This window comes from Littorina saxatilis, linkage group LG5, assembly GCF_037325665.1.
Source record: "Littorina saxatilis isolate snail1 linkage group LG5, US_GU_Lsax_2.0, whole genome shotgun sequence".
Classification (NCBI taxonomy): Eukaryota; Metazoa; Mollusca; class Gastropoda; order Littorinimorpha; family Littorinidae; genus Littorina; species Littorina saxatilis.
This window is the reverse complement of record NC_090249.1, coordinates 39,833,452-39,853,936: the sequence shown is the minus strand read 5'-3', so window position 1 is coordinate 39,853,936 and position 20,485 is coordinate 39,833,452. Positions and strand designations below refer to the sequence as shown.

The following is a 20,485-nucleotide window of genomic DNA, read 5'->3' as shown; positions in this document are numbered from 1 at the left end:
TGTGTGTGTGTGTGTGTATGTGTGGGTGTCTGTGTGTGTCTGTGCCTATCTGTCTGTGTGTCTGTCTGTGTGTGTGTCTGTCTGTGTCTGTGTTTCTGTCCGTGTGTTTCTTTGTCAGTGCGTCTGTTTACTTACTTATCTGTCTGCCTGAGTCCGCCTAGCTGTTGCTGTCTGTCTTTGTCTGTCTGTGTCTTTCTGTCTTTCTCTGTCTGTCTGTCTGTCTGTCTGTCTGTCAGTTTCTGACCTGTATGGCTCTTGTCGTCCCAAGAGAAGGGTTTCGTCCTTTCGCCGAACTTCTTGCGGACTACCTCACGACCGGCGTCCAACGTTCCGGGCGAACGCTGGTCAACGAAGCTTCCCCACGTGGCTGTATCGATGGACGTTTCCGAATTGTTGCTGGTGATAGAGGTGGAACTGGGGACGGAAAAAATGCTCGCGCTCACGCTCTCTGGGAAGGTGGCGGACTGGCTTGTGACGAATTCCGTGAAACTGCCGGACAGCTGAGCAGCAGCAGAAGTTGACATGCTCAAGAAGTCCGACATTTTGGTGTCTCCCGTTTTGTCAGTTTTTTGGTCGGACGCCGTTTTCTGCTTGGGTGCCTCCTGGTCCGGTTTCTTATCGGGGCTACCTTTGTTGGTCCCTGGGTCGTTGTTGCCGTTGACGTTGGCAGAAGGGACGGAAGTGGCGACGTTGGAAGTAGCGACGGTTGAAGTGACGTTGCCAGGGGCATCGGAGCAGGGAGAGATCTCGGGGTTGTCGGCGAGATACATGGTCAGCTTAGCCGTCAGCAGCCTTCGCTTGAGCAGCGTCAGCTGTGGGGTGACTGTTTGGCACGTAGAAATAAGACTACAAACAATGTATATGGTTCCTAATATGGACCGGCTCCTAATATGGACCACCTCTTGATCTGACAAACTAACGGCGCTAGAACGCTAAAAACAATTTCATTCGCTGTATTCACCCTCTCTGGATAACTTGTACATCTCAAAACAGTTGCAGAAACACAAACCTCAAAACCGTTAGGCTTTTTCTTTTTTTTTCACTTTTGGCAGCGTTCACTCTAAATTTGACGCCTAAAACGGACTCGTTTCTGTCCACAGCCAAAGCTTTTATCACACAAAAATTGCTATATATGACAGCTAAGACCGTATTTGTTACATATTAGCAGTTTTGACCCCCAGTTTCTACTGGAAACAAAAAATAATAGCAAAATCTCAAAGTATGTGTGAGTCCCCTGATATGGACCACCTTCAACAAATCGAAGAAAATAAAAGCTAAAGGCTATTTTCATTCATTCATTAAGAAGCTTGCTGAAAATAATCTATAACTAGCCCTCGAGCTTTCAAAGAAATATATCAAATTGTCTTCTTTTTGTGGAAGTTGATAATTTCACTTATTTTCACTCTGTTTATGATATGCTTCTTTAGTTTCCTGGTGTGCTTCAAATAATGCTATCATCAACCCGAAACAGATAAATCTAAAGCATATTTGAATTAGTCTGACATGCACACTAAGTTGCATCATGTTATTTTGAAGTATAGGGGGCTTTTTACAGTGATTCGTGAAGGCCGCTTCACTGGTCCATATTAGGAGCCTGGGCATCTAATATGGACCATCTGTGATTTTTTCTGTATTTAACTTTTGCTGAATGTCTATCAAAGCTATTATACTCTAATTAGGCCTAACGGTTCACCTAAGAGAGAAGGACTACCAAACACAAAATAAAACTTCTCCGCAAGAAAACAAGCTAGTTATTAGCATGAAACAAAAAGTGGTCCATATTAGGAGCCCTTCCCCTACATGTTTGTGTGTGTGTGTGTGTGTGTGTGTGTTTGTGTGTGTTTGTGTGTGTGTGTGTGTTTGTGTGTGTGTGGTTTGTGTGTGTGTGTTTGTGTGTGTGTGGGTGTGTGTGTGTATGTGTGTGTGTGTTGTGTGTGTGTGTGTTTGTGTGTGTGTGGTGTGTGTGTGTGTGTGTGTATGTGTGTGTGTGTGTGGGGGGGTGTTTGTGTGTGTTTGTGTGTGTGTGTGTGTTTGTGTGTGTGAGAAAGATAGAAAGAATGCGCGAGAAAGAATGACGTCAGAACACATCATGACAATTTAATACATTGTAGATCACGTGCCGGCATTCCACACTTTCTTACCATCCTGACGAAAGCAGTTCAGCCGAAATATTGATTAAAAAAAAAAAGTACCTAACCTGGTTACTGGCGTGTCTACTTTTTATCTAAATGTTTGACCTACTTTTGTATCTGGCTGGCCCCATCCAACGGTTGAGCTCACAGGAGCGTATCACGTCTCCAACGAAGCCTATGTGTTGAATAAGAAAGCTGAAGGCCGAGAGCTCTCCATCCTCGTGTGTGGTGCTAGCGCCAAGCCGTACTGTGCAGCCTGCATAAATAAGCGTGTCAATATAATAGAATATGCCATTTAGTGAGCAATGACACCAACACAAAATGCAAGGCTTTCTGGGAATTCTGGGTTTTTTTTTAGGAGGGGGGGGGGGGGGGTGGAGAGGGGTCGGGGTTTGGGGGGGGGGGGGGGGGGGGAGGGAATGGCCGGGTGGCTATGGCTTGCAGTAAACAATGAGAAAGGTTATGCTTTCGAGACTAAGGTCAATTTCAACTAAATGTCAAAGCATGCGCTCTTCGCAACGGGTTGATACCAACAAAATGTAAGACCTTTCAGTGACCTCTCAATCGACAATAAAGAAAGTTTTGCTTTCGATACTATTGTTAAATTCTGAGGTGTCGTTGCATACGTCCTTTACCAAAAAGATATGCCAACCAAGACTATGGGGGTGACCTCTCGGTCGACAAGGAAGGAGGTCTTGGTTTCAAGACTATCTGCGTAAAGCTATACCATTCCATTTGACGAGAAAGTACAACTAAAAAACATGGTTTGCTAACATAATAAGAGTCAACATGTCCACCTTTAAAAACAACAAGAAGGGCAAAGCCCATACGACTCACATGCTTGACCTTGACCTTTACTAAACAACTAAATAAATACAAATAACTAAACCTAGCAATGACATCATACACTAAGAACTGCTTTACACATTTTTCCTACCAAAATACATGTGACCTTGACCCAAGGTCAAGGTCATCCAAGGTCAAGCAACACAAAGCTGTTAATTCAAGACATAGGAAGTACAATGGTGCTTATTGGCCCTTTCTACCATGAGATATGGTCACTTTTAGTGGTTCACTACCTTATTTTGGTCACATTTCATAAGGGTCAAAGTGACCTTGACCTTGATCATATGTGACCAAATGTGTCTCATGATGAAAGCATAACATGTGCCCCACATAATTTTTAAGTTTGAAACAGTTATCTTCCATAGTTCAGGGTCAAGGTCACTTCAAAATATGTATACAATCCAACTTTGAAGAGCTCCTGTGACCTTGACCTTGAAGCAAGGTAAACCAAACTGGTATCAAAAGATGGGGCTTACTTTGCCCTATATATCATATATAGGTGAGGTATTGAATCTCAAAAACTTCAGAGAAAATGGGAAAAATGTAAAAAATAGCTGTTTTTTAGACAACATTTATGGCCACTGCGACCTTGACCTTGAAGCAAGGTCAAGATGCTATGTATGTTTTTTGGGGCCTTGTCATCATACACCATCTTGCCAAATTTGGTACTGATAGACTGAATAGTGTCCAAGAAATATCCAACGTTAAAGTTTTCCGGACGGCCGGCCGGCCGGCCGGCCGGCCGGACGGACGGACGGACGGACGGACGACTCGGGTGAGTACATAGACTCACTTTTGCTTCGCATGTGAGTCAAAAATTGGTTCCATACGTGTTCCTAAAGCCTGATATTAATTGGGCGAAGACTATTTCAAAAAGCTTGCTGTACGAAGCCTTTGCATTGAGTTTCGGTAAAAAAAATTTAAAAAAAAGACTTCACAAGGTCTCCGCAAAGTCCACTTTCGGCTCAATAAAGGACAGCCTTTAAGAGGTTGCACATAGGTCTCCTTAATATTTACAAAGGACTCAATGCGAGGCTCTCCTTGCTCCTCCACCTAACCCCACCCCCCCCCCCCCCCCCCCCCCTCCCGACCCCCCTGGCCAAATTAAAATTAGTATGGCAAAATCATGTATCGCCCAGCTCAGACAGGAAACGCGATGCATTTGATCTTTAACAAAACGGTATCCTAGCGAAGGCAACTAGATTTAATGAGCTTAGGCTACTAGATTGACTGAGTTTTTGCCTACACAATCACACGACATATCGATCTTGATCATTCAGCCAAGAATGTTTATGTTAAAATGGGCTCACCTTTGATGATGTGGAGCGCACAGGTCGTGACGTCACGAGTACCATGCAGGTGTGTCGCGAACCAGTCTCCGGAACCTGAAGCCATTTCAAACTGTTCTGATTAGTGATTCCATGATTAAATAATGACTTGATCATAGCCATTTCAAACTGTTCTGATTAGTGATTCCATGATTAAATAATGACTTGATCATAGCCATTTCAAACTGTTCTGATTAGTGATTCCATGATTAAATAATGACTTGATCATAGCCATTTCAAACTGTTCTGATTAGTGATTCCATGATTAAATAATGACTTGATCATAGCCATTTCAAACTGTTCTGATTAGTGATTCCATGATTAAATAATGACTTGATCATAGCCATTTCAAACTGTTCTGATTAGTGATTCCATGATTAAATAATGACTTGATCTTACATAGAAAGAGAACACAAAAAATAGCCAACGTTGCTATCAACTGAGTTCGATGCGCCCCCCCCCCCCCCCCCCCTTCTCTCCCTCTCTTTCTCTCTCTCTCTAGCCTGTCCGTCTCTCTCTCTCTCCCTCCCTCTCTCTCCCTCTCTCACGCGCGCGCGCACACAAACGCACACACAAACACATATACAAACATACACACAAACAAACACAGACATGCGCGCACTAGCGGCAGAGTTACCTGCATTTATAACACCGAAAGGCATGCGCGTACGCATGATGTCACATCTGTAATCCTGGACGTCACGATCGGCCTCCTTCATACATCGGAGGAGGTAACCACTCAGTGCTTCGTTTACTGTTCCATCGCCTCCGACGACTACAACGCTGCAAAGGATAAGTACAGTTTAATAAATATTCACGACGGGCACAGTGGCGTAGTAGATAAGACATCGACCTCCTAATCGGAAGGTCGTGAGTTCAAATCCCGGCCGCGGCCGCCTGGTGGGTTAAGCGTGGAGAATGTTCACATCTCCCAGGTCAACTTATGTGCAGACCTGCTAGTGCCTTATCCCCCTTCGTATGTACAAGGAAAAGATCCTGTAATCCATGTCAGAGTTCGGGGGTCATAGAAACACGTATGCTGCCTGAATGGCGGGGTAAAAACGGTCATACATGTAAAAATCCACTCGTGCAAAAACATGATTGAACAAATAGACTGCCATTTTGTGAGCTAAGCTTTGTCTAGTTTATGTTTGTCTGTGCACTTAAACGATCGCTTGGGCGATATATCTGTGAACGTAACGTTTTGTTTTGTCAATAATTAAACGTTCTAACAACGTACCTTTCTTGTTTTTTAATTCTACATACCCAAAAAGAACAGCCTGAATGCTTTATGTGCACAACATTTTTTTCATGAAATAATGGCATAAAGGTCACAAGCCTCCAAGAGGAGGGATGGTCTGATCCATATACAAGCCTTAACCGATCTATCGTTGTGATCAAAACGGTGTTCACGCGAAGGATTGAACCTTTAAACACCGTAGCACTTTAAAAAAAACAAGAAGAGCAAACGCTCGATCGAGTCACTTTCGCAGTTCTGAATATTATATGAGGCATCAGATGGACAGGAAGAAATTGCTATTCACAACACAATGAGTCACGTTCACATAAAATTTGAGCCCGGTCACTTTTATAGTTTCCGAGAAAAGCCCAACGTTAAGTTGTGTGTTGCCGAACAGAAAAGGCGAGTTATCTCCCTTGTTTTTCTGATAACGTTCGTAAAAGGCTACAGATGTAAATACTTTGATGTAAAGAATAATCCTACAAAGTTTCAATCACATCCGATGAACTTTGTCAAAGATATAAAATGTCTAATTTTTCCTTTGACGCTGACCTGTGACCTTGAGAAAGGTCAAAGGTCAACGAAACCATCGTTAAAGTGTAGAGGTCATTGGAGGTCACGACTAAACAAAATATGAGCCCGATCGCTTTGATAGTTTCCGAGAAAAGTCCAACGTTAAGGTGGTGTATGTCTAATTTTTCCTTTGACGCTGACCTGTGACCTTGAAAAAGGTCAAAGGTCAACGAAACCATCGTTAAAGTGTAGAGGTCATTGGAGGTCACGACTAAACAAAATATGAGCCCGATCGCTTTGATAGTTTCCGAGAAAGTCCGGCCGGCCGGCCGGACAGACTAACACTGACCGATTACATAGAGTCACTTTTTCTCAAGTGACTCAAAAATCGCAGCGTACATTCGTTGCTTATTTAATTGAAAACTTTTTCTTTTAACATCAAAACTTGAATGACAATGTCCACAAAAAGTGATGTATTTGTGTTTTTAAAGAAAAGGTCTAATAATGCGCTTTAATTCGATTGTAATCTGATTTCTTGATATCACAACATTTTTGAAATAGTTACCCGTCATATTCCTTTAAGTCGCTTTCCTGCAGAATCAGCGTCATCTGCTTGCTCCTGTGCGTAACTGCGTTATGATAAAATGTAGAGATATACATTTTGAATTGCAATCGCAGTGTTTTCAACTGCAAACAATGCTTTGATAGCCTGAATAACACACATACACACACAAAACTGAAACAAACATGCGTGCGTGCGTGCGTGCGTGCGTGCGTACGTGCGTGCGTGCGTGCGTGTGTGTGTGTGTGTGTGTGTGTGTGTGTGAGTGTGTGCGTGCGTGTGTGTGTGAGTGTGTTTTTGTGAAAGATAGAGAGAGAGAGAGAGAGAGAGAGAGAGAGAGAGAGAGAGAGAGAGAGAGAGAGAGAGAGAGAGAGAGAGAGAGAGAGAGAATTGCATGCGCGTGCATTTGTATGCAAATAATTAAACGGCTGCATTATCCAGCATGAATCAGGGTCATTGTTATGTTGAGTTCCAGTCGCGGTTGTGCGAGCAGAAACGATACTTACTTTATGCCCCAAGGCTAGTTTGTTCAACAGAAGAGAGACCGGCCTTTCGAGAGTGAAACAATAGGACATATTTTGTTCCCTAGTTGCCTCTTCAGTTTAGGACATCACTTACGACTGGCTGGGCGTAGCCGACACGTTTTCTCACTTTGTTTTTTGTTGTCTGACTTGTTGGCTCACGTAAGTGTAGCCTATGCGATCGTAACTTTGTCTGTCTGTGCGTGTGTGCGTGTGTGCGTATGTATGTCTGTGGTAGAAACTTTAACATTTGACTAAACACCGAAATACTCATTTCACCTGGTTATTTTTCAAGCACCATCTTCAAAATATTGAAGCAATGATCAACATTGTGTCGGCATGTGTGTAGTTAAAGCGTGTATCCAAAGAAAACGGGTGGTGGGGGGTTTTGAAGGGGTACAAGCAGTTGACTGGTTTCTGTCGTGTGTGGTATGTAGACCAGGTCAGGTGTCAAGACCAGGTCAGGGGTCGCGCGAAGGATTGTGGTATAGATTCACTTCTCCAGTTCTCACTTCTGCATTCGCCGATTCGGGGAAGACGATTTCATGTTGTTCGGTTTCTAAGCTCCAGAAAAGTAAATAAAGAAGCTACCAAAGGGAGATTTCCTACAATTTGATCTGCACAGCGTTTTTCCAATGTCCACGCGAGGAAGAGCTGTCGAAAGCGCAGTGTCGATCTGGCAGCCGTATCCCGGTAAAAGTACAGAGACAGATCTAGTGTCTCCCACTCTGATAACGTGTCACCTACTGTTAATCCGTTTTGTTTTAATTTCTTTTTATTTCAGCAGACACGGATGTCAAACACAGTGCTAGGCAGTCACCTCTAGTGAAATGAGTTGATCTAAAGTGCCTGTAATGTTTGGATGTCTTTAATTGTTCGTGGTTCGATTTATGTGAATTTCAAGACTTGCAGTAGAGTCTCAAGTTAAGTTTACTCTGCCCGAAAAAAACTGTCCATCATTTACTTGAACATGCAGATATAAGGAAACGGAATGAATCTGTTCTCAAAGTCAAAATGATCACGATTTTTTCCTCAGATTCAAAACATGCACTGTCATGGTTTTGTCTGTACAATTTAGTAAGTCTTACTTTGCAACAACTTCCTTGAACTTGAAAGACAGTTTTTGAATGCTAGATCTGTATCGCGTTTCATTCCAGACTCGATTCTCTCTTTGATTGTACTGTTTGCTGTTTACGCACTATCATGATTCACTATGTAACGTTTGGTAAGCTTACCTTGCAACAGCTTTCTTGTCTTTGTTGGCATTTTCTTTCAAGGCAGTACAACGTAAGATTAGATTCTTTCGGACAGAACACAGGAGCTTGTATCAAATCGCCGGTCGATCATTATTTACAGTCTACTACTACTTTATACTACTACTATACACTACAGTAGTATATAGTAGTAGTAGACTGTAAATAATGATCGACCGGCGATTTGATACAAGCTCCTGTGGGACAGAAGGTAGAATGTGAGTTTTGAGACAACGACAGTCGTCCAAAGAAAGCTTGCTGTGGCATTTGTTTGTAAATAGGCCTAATGGTACATGTGTCACAGTGATTCTGTATTTTTCTGCGGTTGATGTGGTTTCTTTTTTCCTCTCTTGTTTTTTCCCTCCTGAGTTGATCGTTATCATTTAAACAAGACCCTCAGAGAGTACCTCCGTTGCTCCTTAAAATGGAATGTGAATAGTGTGTTGGTTGTGTTGACCGTCAGAATTATTTTAAGAACCAGGCTGCTGCAGTCAGTTGACATGTTTCGCATATTGTAGGGTTAATAATAATAATAATAAGAACATTTATATAGCGCTAAATCAAAAACTTTCGTTAAAAAGGCTTGCTCTAAGCGCTTGACATCTAAACTAAAACGTCATTCACACTCTTTACAATGATGTACAAGAACTTCATGTCACACTCTTTCATTCAGTATAGCACCATTCACACAGTTGTTATTCTGTACAAGACAATAAGCTAGTCTAACATTTAGAATGTTCATAAGATGAAAACAAGAGAAAACCAGACTGATTAAAACAACTGCTTAGTGCTAACAAAGCATGAATCTTGATGATAACGTAATACATGTTTAACTGTTAAGACCATAAAAAAAACCAAACAAACCTATATGCTAAAATAACTTCGAACTTTTAAGAACTTCTTATAAGATACACAGCACAGCTAGATAAACACCAGAATGATAAAACAAAAGGCAACTCGTTAAAACTATTAAATGCATCAATGTCTAAAACACGAAAGACTCAAATATAAGATACACAATTCTCTAAAATTGTTTATTAAAACTGAAACCGACCTGCTCAAAGTAAACCATACCCACCCCCTCCCTACCCACCCCAACCCTCCTCCTACACTAAATACTAATTATTTCTACGGGTTACCATGCTGCATAGGTAAAGTGGCTTGTATAACCTGACTATTCTGTTTCAAATCACTGTTTATATTTGTGTAGGTTGTAGTCATCATAACTAATCGCATTTTGCCATTTGTTTCAGAAAGGAGGTAAACCTACAAGATCGACGCTATGTCAGATATGCCTCAGCCACATGAAGACTTTCGAATTTAGATCCACTCGGCATGGTGACAAGTCTTGATGAAAAGTATGGGACTGAGGACAGCAGTGGAAAAAGTGGCCACATGGCAGGTACTGTTAGGGGGAAGAATTTACCCGATGCTCCCCAGCATGTCGTAAGAGGCGACTAACGGATTCTGTTTCTCTTTTTACCCTTGTTAAGGCAGGTCAAATGGAGACAGGGACATTACTCTTCATACACAAAGGGAAGCCACTGAGTTGTGTCGCCATTTTTTCCTGGCAGGCTGGGAATTCGAACACATCGAACAGGGAACGCAGAAGAAGAAGAACACGTCGAACATTCGAATGACGTAAATAGAACAAATGTCACATTTTTCAGGCAGCGTAAGTGAATGACGTCAGAAAATGACGACACCGCCAGAAATAAAAACAATGCGACACGCCTCCCAAACACGAGGTCAAAAACACGTGGGCATCTAATGAAATCGGTACAAAGCCGTTCTCTTTGCCAGTGACATCGTAATAATCACCAAAGCTAACATTGAAGCTCCGGTAGCAGGTAAGAGAGTGTCTCCCAACCCGTGATGCTCACAGCGTGATTGCATCAGAATACCACATGTTAAAACCGGTGTTTGAACTAGAATAACAGCCAGTAGTATTAAGAACAAGTGTCTTGTGTATGCAGCCCTCTTTCTACTGTACGCTGGCAGCAGATAATACAATAATTGAAGTCCTTCGAGGCATAAGGAGCCCATAAGGCGAAAAATTGCTTTAATTCCACCCTCAAAAAGTCCCAGCCTTCAAACCGTAACAAATAACAGTACGCACTATTAAGCAAAATTATAAACCAAGCCTTGATTATTAATTTTTATTATTACACTTGTATCAAACAAGTGACCTCCACCTTTTGATTGGCGTTTTTATTACATTTGAATCGGACTTGTGGCCTTTCAAAGTTGCGGTGACCTTTGACTTTCAACAGAGGTCATATGTAACAGTGGTTTTTAAAAACATAATTTAGTTGGCTCATATATCTGAGACAAATGATCGGACAACAGCCCTTTACATTATCGTGACACATATTTTTCTGAGGCACACTGGACAGTAATAGTGCAAAGGGTGGGGTTAATCAAGGGAGTGAACCCCCCCTAAAAACACCACCAACCTGTCGGTTTTTTTGTTTTTTTTAATGCCGTTTTGATAGCTCTTGCGTTTACAACCCATCTCATCAAATCGTAATTTATTTCCAGGCTACCAGCAATAAAATACCTCAACATGAGGAACAAATTTAAAATAAACTCTGGCAAAAGACGTGACGTCACAAAGTTTGAGTATGCGCAACATTTTCGTTTACCAGTGCACTTCGTTACCTGCCCATTGCTGCTTTGGGTGATATTTTTTTAAATGACTATTCCTATGCAGATGTTTGTGTAATTGGCCGTTTTCAAAACATACCCATTTTTCGATTTTTCGGTCCAAAATTCAAAACGGGCACTGTCTTCCGAGACTCATAGCTCCGAAACGAACCCACTACCCTTTATTTTTTTTATGCTGAATGCATAGCAGACAGATCGAACTTAAAAAATAACCAACTTTTGGGAGAAACCAAATTATATTTAACGGGTCCAGTGAACTACCTTAAAGTGTTTCTTGTATAGAATATAGTCAATTTTTGTAAAGATTTTAGTCAAGCAGTATGTAAGAAATGTTAAGTCCTTTGTACTGGAAACTTGCATTCTCCCAGTAAGGTAATACATTGTACTACGTTGCAAGCCCCTGGAGCAAATTTTTGATTAGTGCTTTTGTGAACAAGAAACAATTGACAAGTGGCTCTATCCCATCTCACCCCTTTCCCGGTCACGATATAACCTTCGTGGTTGAAAATGACGTTAAACACCAAATAAAGAAAGAGGGTTAACGACTTAAATTCAGGGATGAAAAAAACCACGAGCCCATGCCTTAATGACTGTCTTGATGTAATTTTTAAGCGCTGTCACATTCACTTTTTCCCGTTAACAATTTGTGTTAGTTCTGGAATTACAAAAATGGTCTTTAGTAAGCAATAACAGGCTGCATAATTATGTCTATTTACATATGTTTCTTTACTGTCTTGTTTATTCCGCCATTTTAGATTCGTCCCTCTTTAGGGCGAGGGCCAGATTAAAAAAAAATTAAAAAAAAGCAGATCACTGCTTACTATATTACCCTCGTTAAATAAAGAATTGTCATTGTCATTGTCATGGTCATTGTCATTGTCATGGTCATGGTCATTATTTACATACCTACGACATTAGTACTGATGTGGCATTTGAGGAAGAGCGGTTCTACGATTTTTCGGTAAATTGCTTGACCCTTGCCCTGTCCGGCCACTGGGTTGATCAAGACTAGCAGCTTGCGGCCTTCGTCCTTCACCTTGCACCCTAGGAGAGCTGACAAAAACAAAACATATCTATGAGTTTGCAATTGTTCACGTAACATACATTGCTTTTTGCAAAAGTTTAAAATTGTTCGTAAAGACAAGATAGCGGTTTTAAACTCCATTGGAAAGTATGTGTTAATTTGAAAATATTTGAATGATGGGAAAACGGTAGGCTTCATCAAAGAGTGCAACCAATATTAGCAACTGGCGTGAATCAATATGGGAATCGAGGTTAGGTTTAAAAGTGGATGGCGGGGGCTGTGGTGATAAAGACCAGAAGTATTAACACACACACACACACACACACACACACACACACACACCGTGACACACACACACACACACACACACACCCACAACGTGACACACACACACACACACACACACACACACCGGGACACACACACACACCGTGACACACACACACACACACACACACACACACACACACCGTGACACACACACACACACACACACTCACTGACACACACATGCAAGGCGCGCGCGCGTGAGCAGCCACGCACACGCATATAACATTTCTCTTCGCGCCACATCATCGTGCAAAGTCAACCAATCCATCAATCAAGCGAGTTCTAAGAACGTACTCAGTCCTAATCAAACAACCAAGCAGTCAATCATCCATCCATCCATCCATCATCAATCCATCCATCCATCCATCCATTCATACATGCAAACGATAGTGACACCCTCACCTTCTCTTTTCAAGTGGATGCCATTGGCCAGAGTCTCGCATTCTGTCTGGCTCCCAAACAGCATGCACGATTTCATGCGCAGACGGTGTTTTTCACATTGAAGGGCGTAACGTACGAGCAAAATGTGCGTGCGCAGTTGGCGATCGTCCTCATCAGAAAGGTCAAGTTCGTCGGACGACTTCTGTTTCCGGGGCAGCACGCGCACATGGACAATGTCGCTTGCACGGATTGCATTGATTTCTGTAATGCAAAAAAAAAAAGCAAATATTATATTGCTCTGAAGCTGCACACCTGCAAAGGTAAGCTTAGTTGTCTATATGGGATGCTTTCAGTTGAGGTTATCGTTGAGGCCCTCTCCAGAACTAGCCCTTGGAAGTGACGACTCTGGCATACTGAAAGAAGAGTGAACCTTGGCCCTTGAGATTCACTCGGTGTGAGCACGAACCTCACACCGGGCTAAACACGGGGAGATGACCTTCGTTGATTCGGCGGAGGCATGTTGTTGTTCTCAAAATATGATGGGTTTGCAAAAGTTTCAGTTGAATGCTGTAATCAAATGATCAAAACTGCATGACTGAGGAATATAAGACAGGGCAAGGAACGGGAGATCTATTGGCGCATGAACCGATGCGGTGAGAGAGAACTTTATACATAGAGAGACATTCATACATTTTGTCAGGCAGCAAGACGAAAGTGAGCACGCAGCCTGAGAGTCGCAGTTAAAGGCAGACACAGGCAGGCATATATAGACGAAAACAATCAGGCAGACACCCAGAGAGACAAAGACAGGCATGCAGGTAGACAGGCAGATAGACGAACACAGTCAGGCAGGCAGACAGAGAGACAAAGACAGGCATGCAGGTAGACAGGCAGATAGACGAAGACAGTCAGGCAGACACCCAGAGAGACAAAGACAGGCATGCAGGTAGACAGGCAGATAGACGAAGACAGTCAGGCAGGCAGACAGAGAGACAAAGACAGGCATGCAGGTAGACAGGCAGATAGACGAAGACAGTCAGGCAGGCAGACAGAGAGACAAAGACAGGCATGCAGGTAGACAGGCAGATAGACGAAGACAGTCAGGCAGGCAGACAGAGAGACAAAGACAGGCATGCAGGTAGACAGGCAGATAGACGAAGACAGGCAGGCAGACAGACAGAGAGACAAAGACAGGCATGCAGGTAGACAGGCAGATAGACGAAGACAGTCAGGCAGGCAGACAAAGACAGGCATGCAGGTAGACAGACAGACAGACAGACAGACAAACGAAGGCAGACAGACAGAAAGACGAAGACAGGCATCCAGGTAGACAGACAGAGAAATAAAGACAGGCAGGCATGTAGATAGACGAAGACAGACAGACGAAGACAGGTAAGCATGTAGACAGATAGACAAAGACAGGCAGGCAGGCAGCCAGACAGAGAGACAAACACAGACAGAGAGACAGACAAACACAGACAGATAGACAGACAGAGAGGCGAAGACAGACAGGCACCACACACACACACACACACACACACACACACACACACACACACACACACCAACATTCACTAACACAACCGCGTGTTTCAAGACTTTCCTTCTTTGTCGAATTCCTCCACTGTGTTTCCAGTGTCTTTTTCTTGTGGTGTCCCTGCACAACAGTGTGTGCTTGCACTGCTGGGGAGCATTTTTTCGTGTAGACTATGGTGAACAACATCACTGCAGTACTCCTCCACGTGTGCGCATTCTATATGCTTTAATAACTTCGCAGCTAAGTTAACACGGCGAAAAACAAAATGTCTGCGGTTCTTTTCAAATTCTGAGCATTTTTTTCAACTTTTCTCGCTTTGGCATCGAACTTACACGACAAATGATAAGAAAAAGAAATCGACCGCGATTTCACACGCCAAAAAGAAACAAAATTAACATCTTCGTTGATTGTCCGGAAAACAAAAGTATAATAAGCTTTCGGAGAAAAAAACACACCTAGAAACTAAAACTAAAATGAAAGTAAAAACGACACACGTAAAACAAAGAGAGAAGGAGGGGCTCCCACTCCAATGTCCTGGAACAAAAAAATGACAGTTCTAGAAGAAGCTACGTCATTCCGTACACGTCAATGACGCAGAAGTATTGATGTGTCCCATTTTCATTGGCCCCACATGTCACTGGCACAAACTTTTATCGAGAAGATTAGCTTAAAAAATTTTTTTTTTTTAAATGAGCTGTTTTGTTGTTCCTGATAACATAGATACTATAAGATACTTTCAACGAACGAATTCTTGCCTAACGTTAGATAACGCACGTGGATATGTTAACTACATTGGGCAAAAGAAAGGTTGTTTGTTTGTGTGTGTTTGTTTGTTTGGTTGCTTGCTGCTGGTTTTTTCTTTCGTTCTCTCTTTCTTTCTTTCTTTCTTTCTTTCTTTCTCTCCCTCTTTGAGGCTGTAGTCTTCTACTAAAAAAAAAATAAGTTATATAAGTGAAATTCTCTGTGAGTTAAACGAGCGCTAAGGAAACAAATAAACAAAAGAGGGTTGACGCGCTCATTTCTAAGATAAATCACAGGAGCTTGTATCCAACCGCCGGTCGATCATTATTTACTCCTGCATGCTTATTATTTACTGCTGCATGCTTAACTGTAGGGAGACTGTAGGGAATAAGAAGTAAATAATGATCGACCGGCGATTGGATACAAGCTCGATCTGTAGATAAATGATGAAAATTGAATAATTACGGGGTATCATGCAGACCTTCTCACAAAAATCACTACCGAAGAAAGTGTTAAGACTCTACAGTGGATACATATATATAAACACAAATCAACAATCGAATTCTCAAACACGAACAAGGCGGATCCCGGAACAACAACAAACATAAAACAGAGTTACTTTACTGGTAAATTAACAAACCCAGTAAACTGCGTAATATTTTAAAAACTAAATTTCAAGCATAAAACCCAATCATAAAATAAATGTGAAAAAGTGATTCATATAGGCCTAATAGAATATGAAACTGAAATATGGGGCATCGGATTTTTTAACAAGAATGTCCAAACACACACACACACATACACACACGAGTGGGCATATTAGCGCTGCCGTTAAAGATGATGATGATGATGATGATGATGATGATGATGATGATGATGATGATGATGATGATGATGATATGGTAATGCCCGAGCCCATGAATGAATAATCGTGAGGGCACTTTATACAAGTATTGTTCTAGGCCTATAACTCCTATACTGTCTGACAGCAGAACAAATGTAAAACACTTACTGTCGCATGACGGTTTCAAGCTGGTTTTCTAGAACTCATGAATAAAATGCTTATCGTGAATGCGCTATGAACAGTTGTAGTTTTGTAACAACTTACCGTTGGACAGGTGGAAGGTTTTGTCGGACTTGTGTAGCTGTGACCACGACAGCTGACCATTGTCCAACACTTTGACCTGCACCAGCCCCTTCTTGTTCTCTAACACTTTGTAGATCGTCATGGTTACCACAATAACCGATCGTTCCCTGCTTGATTTCTATAGGTTGTACGGTCTTTACCTCAGGGTCGAATCCTTGGACAATAGAGAAACAACACCGTGTCAATTGAAGAATAAGTTTTCCGCAGTGAATAGAACGTTATATATATATATATGTAAATGTTAAAGCATCCACGCATGTGATCTTTTTCTCTCTCTTTTCTCAAATTATTTTTAATATTTAGTCAAGTTTTGACTAAATGTTTTAACATAGACGGGGGGAATCGAGACGAGGGTGGTGGTGTATGTGTGTATGTGTGTGTGTGTGTGTGTTTGTGTGTGTGTGTGTGTGTGTGTGTGTGTAGAGAGAGATTCAGAGAAAACTACTGGACCAATCTTCATACAATTTTACATGAGAGTTCGTGGGTATAATATCCCCAGATGTTTTTTTCATAATTTTGATTAATGTTCTTGATGACGTCATATCCGGATTTTTGTGAAAGTTGAGGCAGCACTGTCACGCCCTCATTTTTCAATCAAATTGGTTGAAAATTTGGTGAAGTAATCTTTGACGAAGCCCGGACTATGGTATTGCATTTCAGCTTGGAGGCTTAAAAGCTAGTTGATTAGTTTGCTCATTAAAGTTGTCATTAAAATCGAATTTTCCCTAACAGATTTAAAATGATTGCATCGTATTACTCAATTTCTCCTGAATTCAAACATATATACATATGTCATGTTTACTCTAAAAATGTGCTCAGAATGACAGAAAATAGGTTAAGTAAGTACTGCGTTTGCACGCTACCCGGAGACGAGCGTGACCCGTCTCTATTTTGGGGTGTGGTTAGTCGAGACTCTTAAATATAGTCTCGGCGGTGACTGTTTATTGTGTTTATCTGTTACTTTAATGCCGACATATTACCCCACAACTGACGAAAGAGTCAATGTCAAATGATAGGCCTTTTCTTTCATGTGAATGATCACGTACACCACTAATCTGTCCCAGTCTTTCACGTGTGATAAAAGCTTTCTTCAACTTGGACATGTACACAAAATCAACAGCCAGCCTGCAGAATGACACTTTTTTTGCTGAACTCATGTCCCATGTTGACAGAGCCAGGTCAGTTATGAAATCAATCCCAAAAGCTGCCATATGGGTATACAGGGGCGGCTCCAGGGACGGGGGGTGGGGGGTAGATACTTGGCTCAGATTGCACCTGATTGCTCCATTGTTCTTGTTTTTATCCACAAATGTCTAGGGGGGGGGGGGGGGGGCATGCCCCCGGACCCCCCTAGGAGATTCGGGCGCTTCAACTAAACGTCGCGTCGTCGATCTGTCCCTAAAAGAAATTTGGAAATTCCTTAAAAAAGATGTGATCCGCCCCTAACAAGGAGGAGCTGTTGACCCAGACCGATAGTGCCCTGTCACTGAGAACTCAAAATGTGAAACCTGTCAGGCTGTAGATGTGTCCAAATGGAGATTTGCTCTCTTCGTCGATAAGGCCTAAAAAAAAAAAGGGTGTGGTTACGGTAACCCGACCTACCCTATTTTTAGGGGCCGACCCTATAACTTTTTATTACATTTGTAAAAAAAATTTATTTAAAAATAAAAAATAAAAAACGAGTGCAGAAAACGCAATGAAAGCGAAAGCGCTCGAGTCCCACACTTATTTCCCTGTCAAGTAGGTTTAATTTGTACACATTAGAAAAAAAAGTTTAAAAAAAAAAGTGATTGCCTACCTTCCTACCCTATTTTTTTTGGCTATGTTACCTTAACCACACCTATTTGTTTTGTTGGCCTAAGCTTGAAAACCCGGCCTGACACATCCAACATGATTTCAATCATTATGGTCTACATGGGAACGAATGTACCTTTCAAACAGCTTTGTGTTTCCCGAAGAATATTGACAAAGACTGAAGAGTACACTGTGTAATCTCTAGTCTCGGGTAAAGACGAGAGAAGGCTGAAGAGAAGGTGTGGGTGTTATCAGTGAATGCTGGTTGTGGATGGAAAGTGTGATGAGTGATGGAGATACTGTCTGTTTGCCTGTCTCTGTCTGTGTGTCTGTCTGTTTCTTTCTTTCTTTCTTCCTCCGTTTCTCTTTATTTGTTGACAAGTCGTTGAAACACAAAAGCTACAATATCATTATCATCTTAGTTATCGTCACCCCCCCCCCCCCCCCCCCCATGGCCCACCCCACCTGTTCATCAGTTGTTATAATAGTATGTAACATCGTCGCCATCCTGTCTTTTTCCCCTCATCATCATCATCATCATCATCATCATCTATCTTTCTCCTTCTTCCTCTCCCCATCACTATCGTCATCATATTGATACTTTATCATTATTGCAAAAACTGTTTCATCAGAAGCAGCAGCAAAGTCACCGAGGACATGCACCCGTTTCCCTGCTTTTGGCTACAAAAACAACAACATTGTGACAACTTGTGTGAGAAAACAAACAAAATAAACAAACAAACAAACACGTACCTTTCACTTGAAGTTGTCGATGAGCTTCCACAAAGTACAACACTTCACAACCAACTAAGCCAGACAGCGCAGATATGACTTATGGCAAAGCTGATATGTAGCTAATGGTTTATCTCAATTATAACTTCATGTTTTAACTCAACTTTGTTTCTTTTTTTTTCTTTTTTTAAGTTATTGTTTCTTAGTGAGAGAAAAATATGTTCCCTACTATCAACTATCTTTTCTTTATTCTACTAATCAAATCCCTGGAAATATTTATTATTTACAACACTATTTTTCTCTTTCTATTATGGCAAAGAGTCAGAACCCGTCGCAGTGTAACTAACGCCCGGTTTCATCATAACTTTCATCACAGTATCTATGTTTCTCTCTCTCCGAACTCTCCCATGTCTATGACTGTACGAAGCCTGCCAACTACACTATATATATTCTCTCTGATTTGTTGGGCTACGACTCTTGGCAGGAATCTCAGTTTAGTAACAGTTTACGCTGCAGTGCCCCCCTTCCTTGAACTCAAAGGATGTGGCCGAATCGAATCATCATGATCTCCACTCATTCATGGGTATGTGCATTCCCCAAAACATTCGCTCTGCTAAGTTATTTCCTGTATCGCGCAATTAGAAAGATATGTGTATACTTGTGTGTGTGTGTGTGTGTGTATGTGTGGAGAGAGGGGTGTACGTAAGTGTGTGTGTGTGCCTGTGTCTGCGTGCGTGCGTGCGTGTGTGTGTGTGTTACATGTATTATGTCCAGAAGTATGGTCACTTTGGTTTATTAATTTTTCTGTCCTCTGACAATGTGAGACGGGAGGTTCGGCGAGACATGCGATTGTGTACTCGACTTATGTTCGTTAACGATATATTATGATACGCAGAACAAGATACACACAACAATCTAAAAACAAAGCGACATTTACGGAAATAGGTACAAACGAGCTTTATTTTACAAGGATAAAGGTTTAAGGCACATTGCCTTGTCTACCGACCTGTCCTTAAACAAATACTAAACATATAGGCCTAATATTCACCAAAGAAGCATACAAATGGAAATAAATAATAGAAAAAAAAGCTAAATGCAACCTTTACCATTTATCTAAGGAATAAAAGAAAATGCGGAGAAAGTTAGAATAAAAGACCACAATCAAGAAAAGAAGAAGAAATGAACCACAAATATAAAAATAAAAATGAAAAAAACAAAGGGAGAGAGAGAGGGGGGGGGGGAGAGACATGTCGGCAGACAGACAGACAGACAGAAAGAATAGGCTCGGTCAGCTAGAGCGAGACCTGCGAGTAATAAGACAGAAAACACACACACACACACACGCACACACTCCAAACCTAATTATGATTTGAAATAAAACTCAGGAAAACTTGTGTAAACTCATGGAATGACAAAAAAATATAGCTTAATTAATTACACAACAAACCTATACCACTCAACCACCCCCCAAATTCTTCAGGAATTCCCATTTTCGCCACCTGCTCCTCCGTGAAGTGACTCGATGATTATTCATAGCGCGCGCTGACCTCTCACAATTGTTAGGACGTCACACACACTACTGAAATGGCCACCCAGTGTGAGTGTAATGGATGCGTGAACGTTGCATTCATATATTTTAATAGTTTGCATTCCAAGCGTTTTGGGTTCAGCCAAGGCTACGTTGGGTTTATATAAAAACTAATAGTAATACCGTACTTTGTCCCCTATGGGAGTGTG

At 41.7% G+C, this 20,485-nt stretch overlaps 1 protein-coding gene across 1 annotated transcript in view; it reads right to left on the bottom strand.

The window, feature by feature from the left end:
* Positions 1 to 16,319, bottom strand: part of LOC138967755 (sphingosine kinase B-like) — a 16,819-nt gene extending 500 nt beyond the window's left edge. Inside the window, exons 1-8 of the mRNA XM_070340412.1 lie at positions 16,184 to 16,319; positions 12,819 to 13,058; positions 11,969 to 12,115; positions 6,625 to 6,688; positions 4,944 to 5,089; positions 4,289 to 4,363; positions 2,242 to 2,388; positions 245 to 823 (exon numbers count right to left, since the gene is read on the bottom strand). Of these exons, the coding sequence (XP_070196513.1) occupies positions 245 to 823; positions 2,242 to 2,388; positions 4,289 to 4,363; positions 4,944 to 5,089; positions 6,625 to 6,688; positions 11,969 to 12,115; positions 12,819 to 13,058; positions 16,184 to 16,304 (1,519 nt within the window). The 5' untranslated portion in view covers positions 16,305 to 16,319. The remainder of the gene's footprint in view (positions 1 to 244; positions 824 to 2,241; positions 2,389 to 4,288; positions 4,364 to 4,943; positions 5,090 to 6,624; positions 6,689 to 11,968; positions 12,116 to 12,818; positions 13,059 to 16,183) is intronic.
* Between the last annotated feature and the right edge of the window lie 4,166 nt (positions 16,320 to 20,485).